Raw genomic sequence first — 7,352 nt, 5'->3', positions numbered from 1 at the left:
GGTTTTAGAAATAAATTTAAAATTTTCGGAGTAAATTAGACAATTTCTTCACCTCCGCTTTCTGCCTCATTTGTTTATCCCTCGTTTCTTGAATCGGCGGGAGCTCCCCCATTCCGGCTTCTCCATTTTTCTTCGTCTTTTTGAGGTTTGATTCTATTACAGCTTGATGGATAGTTTTTGTATAAGATTTATTTGATCTTCGTACGTGCATGACGTTTAATCCATTGTTGTATAACGGATTTGTTTCAATAGGTGGATCTATCTAGGTATTGATTCGTATCAGGAGGATTTGAATGTTATCGTCTTTGATTTAGTTTGTGGTATCTTTTAATCGTTTGTTTCGGTCTAGGAGGATTGATTTTCTGTTTCGTATTTGTGGAACTAGTCGAATGCTGCGATTACGTAGAAGAGACTATCATCAATGAATAATTCTAAGACTTTTGGATGATCTTATTAAGGTTCGTTAAGTTTCTGGGGGATTTGGTTTTCTTTTTCTTAAATGTGAAAGAGGAAATTTCATCGATAATGTGTTTACGGTTTTCATATCCTAAAAGATATACGAACTGGATTATGTTTATTTATAGATTTAATGCAAATATATCGAGGAGATATCCATTTGGATTACTTGTACAGAGGACATTGTTCGGTAAACTTACCGTTTGGTTTACCATTATTAACTCTTTCAGGCTAAAAGTTTATAATGGGGAAAGAGAAGGCCCACATTAACATTGTGGTCATTGGTCACGTTGACTCTGGGAAGTCTACCACCACGGGACACTTGATCTACAAGCTTGGTGGTATTGACAAGCGTGTCATTGAAAGGTTTGAGAAAGAAGCTGCTGAAATGAACAAGAGGTCCTTCAAGTATGCCTGGGTGTTGGACAAGCTTAAGGCTGAGCGTGAACGTGGCATTACCATTGATATTGCCTTGTGGAAGTTCGAAACCACCAAATACTATTGCACTGTTATTGATGCCCCTGGACATCGTGATTTCATTAAGAACATGATTACTGGCACCTCACAAGCTGATTGTGCTGTTCTCATTATTGACTCCACTACTGGTGGTTTTGAAGCTGGTATTTCTAAGGATGGTCAAACCCGTGAGCACGCTTTGCTTGCATTTACTCTCGGTGTCAAGCAGATGATTTGCTGCTGCAACAAGGTGAGGTTTCTGTTTCGCATATATGCTTTTTGATCATGTTTGTGACCTTGGTTTTCTTTTAGTGTTCGTTGTTAGCTTAGCTTCTGCATTCACCTTGTAGATGGATGCCACCACCCCCAAGTACTCCAAGGCAAGGTATGATGAAATTGTCAAGGAAGTTTCTTCCTACCTCAAGAAGGTTGGATACAACCCTGACAAGATCCCATTTGTCCCCATCTCTGGTTTCGAAGGAGACAACATGATTGAGAGGTCAACCAATCTTGATTGGTACAAGGGTCCAACTCTCCTTGAGGCTCTTGACTTGATCCAGGAGCCCAAGAGGCCCTCAGACAAGCCACTCCGTCTTCCACTTCAGGATGTGTACAAGATCGGTGGTATTGGAACTGTACCAGTCGGACGTGTCGAGACTGGTATCCTCAAGCCTGGAATGGTTGTCACTTTTGGCCCTTCTGGATTGACCACCGAAGTTAAGTCTGTTGAGATGCACCACGAAGCTCTCCCTGAGGCTGTTCCTGGTGACAATGTGGGATTCAACGTGAAGAATGTTGCTGTAAAGGATCTCAAGCGTGGTTTCGTTGCTTCCAACTCAAAGGATGACCCTGTCAAGGAGGCTGCCAATTTCACTTCTCAAGTCATTATCATGAACCACCCAGGACAAATTGGCAATGGTTATGCTCCAGTGCTCGATTGCCACACCTCTCACATTGCCGTGAAGTTTGCCGAGATTCTAACCAAGATAGACAGGCGATCCGGTAAGGAACTTGAGAAGGAACCCAAGTTCTTAAAGAATGGTGATGCAGGTATGATTAAGATGATTCCCACCAAGCCCATGGTAGTGGAAACTTTCTCTCAGTACCCTCCTCTTGGACGTTTTGCCGTGAGGGACATGAGACAGACTGTTGCTGTTGGCGTCATCAAGTCTGTCGAAAAGAAGGATCCGAGTGGTGCTAAGGTTACCAAGTCCGCAGTCAAGAAGGGTGGAAAGTGAACCGTACTTACAAAACCTCACACAACTCTGTCTGAGGCTTGCAAGTATAATTGTCAGAATAAAGACCTGGTAAATTTTCTTGATGCTGCTTTGTTGAGTCTTTTAATTTACATTGGTGATTATAGTTGTCGGCGTTGGTTATTAGGAACCCAGTCTCAGAATTGGGTGCTTGATAGACGGTGGCACAACTATAACTATAGTCCTTTTATCTTTGTTTGGTCTTCTGCTTTATTTGTCCTAAGTGGCTCAAAAGTTTTCGATTTCTATGTTTCTTGGGATATACATATACTACATATTAATATGAAAGACTAATGTCATTGCTTATTTTCACAATGAAGAAATTACTGTCTTTCTAATTTGTTTGATAGCATATGTTCAATTTGTTGCACTCTGACCTTTGGCCCTAAAATCGTTTAAGCTAGAATTGCTGTTCTTGTTATAAAATATTTCATACAAATTTTGAAACTCTTCGAATCTATAAAAGAAGTTTCGAGGAGATCTATCGTAAAAAATGAAGAAAATATGTGAAGAGGACCCTTGCTTAAAACTTATTCTCCTCCCTCACTTCGATGTTTTTTTGCCTCTCCTTCTACCTTGATGATTCAGAGTTGCAATCGTTCAAGTCTCCAAAATGTTTCATACATTAATTTATTCTACTTTCGAAGTTTTGTCTCTGTACTTTTCTCTAAATTTGAATTGTATATGAAATTATTTTTTTCAGAACATAATCAGGAATCATACACATATGTTTGGTAAATTGAATATTAGAAAAGTAAGTTCTACTATCTTTCGAACAAACACCTACACTCGAAAATCTGTAATTAGTCATCAAAGAGCCACATATGACATATATTTGATAAATTGAATATGGAAAAAGTCATCCATTATCTTTCAAACAAATATCTACATTCGAAAAAAAAATATATGAGTTTACTAAAAATATAAAAACAGAATGGATACGCAAATATTCTCTCCCTATTTATATAGTATAGATAAACATAAGGGAATGTGAAACGTGGTCTCATTTTGTTCAAACATTTCTACTTTCGTATCCCAACCTATCTTCTCTCCCGTCCCTTTCCCACCTCCTTCATTTATAATTTATTTTAGCTTTGTTATGCTCAATATCTCGTTTCATCTTTTAATAATAAATAAATAAAACAGTCTTATTTTGTTTGTTACAACTTACAAACTTACATCTTCATCAATTAAAATCTACTAGATGACAAACAAGTTCCTGAAATTTTGCTACATTCCATCCATAACAAGTCAAATTTTTAACCATTTAGAGCCAAATAGTTCCCAAGCCCAACTCAGATCAAACAAGAACAATACATAAAAACAAACCCAGATCAGAATTGACAAAATATATGAAAAGAAAGATCCAAACCCAACAAAACCCAGATCCTTTTTTCTAATCTAAGCAGCTTTTGCAACACAAATTAAGGTGATTTCACAGAATTCATTGACGAAATCCTCAAGATCTCCCTCTTTAATCGCTTCAAACAACCTGTTTTCCTCCATGTTTCTTGATCTTTGCATTCTCGTTCTCATGGCTTTCCTCCTTCGATCATGATCTGCCATCCTACAACTCCCAAAAAACAGAGCAACATAACAATATAGTGTTTGTATTCAGAGAAAGAGAAAAGTTAGGAAGGGTCAAGGAAACATACTCAGTAGAGAGGGAATGATTAGAGAGAGTGAAGGCTGAAACACAGAGAGGAAGACCTTGAGATCCAGTCTTGGATTGCATTTCTCTGACGAGAGCAAGAAGAAGAAGAAGAAGAAACAGAGGAGTTATAATTTCAGTTGTTTGAGGTAGAAAAAAAGAAGAACAAAAGAGAGAGAATAAAGAATCTAAAGCACGGGTTTTGGTTTTGGGGCTTTTTGAGGGGCCTTTGGTGCCTGATTAATTCTCCGTGTCTTAAAACAAAGAAAGTAGTAAAGTGAAGTGAAGAAAAAAATGGGTTGTTGGTTTAATTAAATTTAGGCTAGGAAATTTTTTTGGTTCTGGTTCTCAAACTTTGATGAAATTTGAAAGTAACCTTAGTGGGTAACAATTTTGTCTCTATATTTTCAGATTTAATCCCTATCGTGAAATATGTTATCCCTATCGTGAAATATGTTAATATGTTTTCATAAAATTTCTTACATGTATAGATTGATAAAACTGACTAGAAATTAAATTTATTTATAAATTGTAAAGATCAAGTCGTTAAGTGATGTTGACAATTGGTTTGGATGAAATATGCAAACGAGGTTCAAACTTTTGTTGACCCCATTCAAAAATCTATCTTCTGGGGGTCTATTAAAGGCTTTCTTTTGATCAACTGCAAGAGTAATCATGTTGCATCTAACTTAGTTTACCATGTTCAAGGATTCCGTTTTTTGACGATTTGGCTTGAAAAACCGCTCTTCATGGGTGGATTTTGCTTTACTTGTTGATTTGTTAGTTTTTTAAGGCCTTTTTTTAATCTTTTTGTTATACTAAAAAAAGGATAGATTAAATTGTTACCGACTAAAGTTTATGATAGGAATTAAATCGTTACAAATTGTAAAGTACAATGACTAAATCATTACTTATTATAGTTTAAGGACAAACCATTACAAAAAAATTTGATAGTACAAGATTAAATTATTATCAACTAAAGTTCATAGATTAAATTGTTACTTGTATGAAAATTTAGGAATCAAAAGTATTTTTTAACCTTAAATTTATCATAATTCACCAGCTTAAACTTTTAAGTGATGATTTAACATGATATTAGACTGAAAATGATAGAACTTTTAAGTGATGATTTAACATGATATTACTTCGAGAATAATTGACCAATACTAGAATAGTTATTGAAGTACGACCATATGTTATATTCGCGAGCGTGTAACACATAATCGAAGGAAAAGTAGCAAGCACAAACCAAAATTTGAAGGACACTACACTTATTATTCATAATTATTCATATTTATGTAACTTGTCCTTATTGCATTTACCATCATTTATCTCTCTTTACTATAGTTTGTTACCATCATTTATGTCTCTTTTTACTATAGTTTAATGAGCACTACTTAGATGTACAATTTTTGAACAATTCAATTCAATTGCGTACAAAAAGAAATATATATTTAAGAAGAAGTAAGAAATATATTTAAAAAGAAGTAAGGAGTTTATTTCATGATAAAATTAGGATTATGATATAATATTAAATTAGTTTTCATCTATCAATTTAAACTTCTGAATCAATTTATGATTTAAGATGATATCAGAGAAGATGGTCTAGTAAAATTTAATATGATATCATCTAACAAACACTTTAGTGAGATGCATAAATATAGTCATATAGGTATAGGATGCACCTAATTATTTTTCTAGTTTTATTTTTAGTGCTTTCTTTCTTTTGGTTTCAATTTTTTTTAGTGGTTGAAATTGAGTTTACAAGATATCATTTGATAATCATTTTGTTTTGATTTTCTATTTTAAAAAATTGAACTTATAATGTTTACTTCTAACCATAATTTTCTTTCTATATTAGCTAAATTTTTTTAGAATCTTGTCTATAAACGAAGTCATAATTTTTTAATCGAAAAATGTCAAGTTTTTAGAAGTGAAAAAATGGAGGTAGTTTTTCGTGAATTTGGTTTTGTTTTTTAAATTTGACTTGGAAATTAAATGTGTTTTTAAGGAAATTAAAAAACTCACGAAAAATGGTGAGGAAATAAACATATTTTTAAAAAATAGAAAAAATAAATAAATAAAATGATTACTAATCAGGATCAAAGTAATATTGACTTTTATCCCATCTAAAGGTAAACTTGGTTGCGAATCAATTTCAAATGCCTCAAGTAGTAGGTTTTTGAACTTCCGATTTTGAGTATAATCAAAGTTCTTAACTCACAAAATTTGTATCTTCTATAGAAATTTGATCTCATAGAAAGTAAAATGTTATGTAAATTCGAAAGTCAATAGACTTTAAATTTCTTTAAAGTATATGGACTAAATAATTAAATACAACCTTACAAGTTTTAAGCAGTTTCACAACTTTAAAAATGTTAGAGAAATAGAAATTTTTTAAAACACAAGCCTAAGCATAGTTATGCAAGTTCTAGTATGAACTTTGTAATTTAACCTTCATTTTTCTAGCTGAGTGAAAGTCTATAATCTTCAATAATTGATGCTAATTATTCAACATTAGATATTGTTTTGGGTAACTTTCATTCAAATGTTAATGATGGGATAAAGGATGTAAAGGGAATTGTTAGATTATCTGTATAATGTAGTTAATGGCATAGTTTAGTTATTAATTTATACTAATTAGTATTTAATTAGTGTTAAATTTTCAATCTTCTTATTTTCTTCACATGTCTATGCTTTTCTTTCAAGGTTTGGCCCTTCTAAGTTCTATAAAAAAAATTTAACTTCATATATTATTCTTTCCAATTCTTTTTTTTTTTTTGAAAAAAAGAAAGAAAGAACATTATACAGAGGTTTTTTTTTCTCCTTGTGAATTTTTGGGAATACCGACATTTGTAGAGTACTTTCATTTAAGTTTTGGTGCATTGATTTATATTTTTATTTACATACTTTTGTATTTTTAATAGGATATTGAAATCCATCGCCTTTCATACCGTTAATAAAATAGGAAGAAAATATCAAAATGAGCATAATTTAACTAACATATAAAGGTATTAGTGACTACGAGATCTATTCTTCAAATTTTTCTACCATTTATTGTAATATATATATAGAAAAGGAAAAGCTATTGAACATTGTTCTAAACTTTATGTTTTTGAGGTAGAAAATGACAAAACACAAGGGGAAAGTTATATCTAAATCATTGTTCTTTTGCCATTTCAGAATGAGTAAGAAAGAGGGGGGAAAAACAGAACAGAACAAAGACCTGAAAATAAATGAAATTTTCAATTTTTTTTTGTACATTTTTTTTTAACGAATGACCCATATAGAAATCTCATTGCGTTAATATCTAACGACCTAAATTTAGAAAACAACTAATACTAACTTCTTTTGTTTTTACCACATGTAGGAATCCCCAATTAAATAGGGAATGGAGAAGGGAGCGAGGATAATTTTTGTTCCCTCGGCTAAACGGGGACAGGGACGGAGATTTATTCCCCGACCTCATCCCGGCCCCACCCCGCTTCTTCTCCTTCTCCTTCTCCTTCTATATAAATTTATAATAATAATAA

The 7,352-nt window shown here is 33.0% G+C and overlaps 1 protein-coding gene and 1 long non-coding RNA gene across 3 annotated transcripts; one reads left to right on the top strand and one right to left on the bottom strand.

Annotated features, from left to right (window-relative positions):
• LOC120087624 (GTP binding Elongation factor Tu family protein) lies at positions 1–2,506 on the top strand. 2 transcript variants are annotated; one of them, XM_039044459.2, is made up of 3 exons: positions 1–145; positions 687–1,162; positions 1,263–2,506. In XM_039044459.2, exons 2-3 carry the CDS (start codon positions 701–703, stop codon positions 2,148–2,150), a joined length of 1,350 nt encoding a protein of 449 aa, XP_038900387.1. In that variant the 5' UTR covers positions 1–145; positions 687–700; the 3' UTR covers positions 2,151–2,506. The 2 variants fall into 2 exon arrangements, with proteins under 2 accessions (XP_038900387.1, XP_090162264.1); XM_090306138.1 differs by lacking the exon at positions 1–145 and adding an exon at positions 355–458.
• An 878-nt stretch (positions 2,507–3,384) lies between these two features.
• On the bottom strand, positions 3,385–4,098 carry LOC120088666 (uncharacterized). The gene is made up of 2 exons (XR_005485000.2): positions 3,824–4,098; positions 3,385–3,735 (listed from the first exon to the last, which is right to left on the bottom strand). It is a non-coding gene; the product is annotated as an uncharacterized LOC120088666 (long non-coding RNA).
• Positions 4,099–7,352: the final 3,254 nt, after the last annotated feature.

Source organism: Benincasa hispida, chromosome 10 (genome assembly GCF_027475165.1).
Source record: "Benincasa hispida cultivar pf3 chromosome 10, pf3_genome.v1.1, whole genome shotgun sequence".
In the NCBI taxonomy this organism is placed as follows: Eukaryota; Viridiplantae; Streptophyta; class Magnoliopsida; order Cucurbitales; family Cucurbitaceae; genus Benincasa; species Benincasa hispida.
The sequence above is the reverse complement of the archived record's forward strand: the minus strand, read 5'-3'. Positions and strand labels throughout refer to the sequence as shown.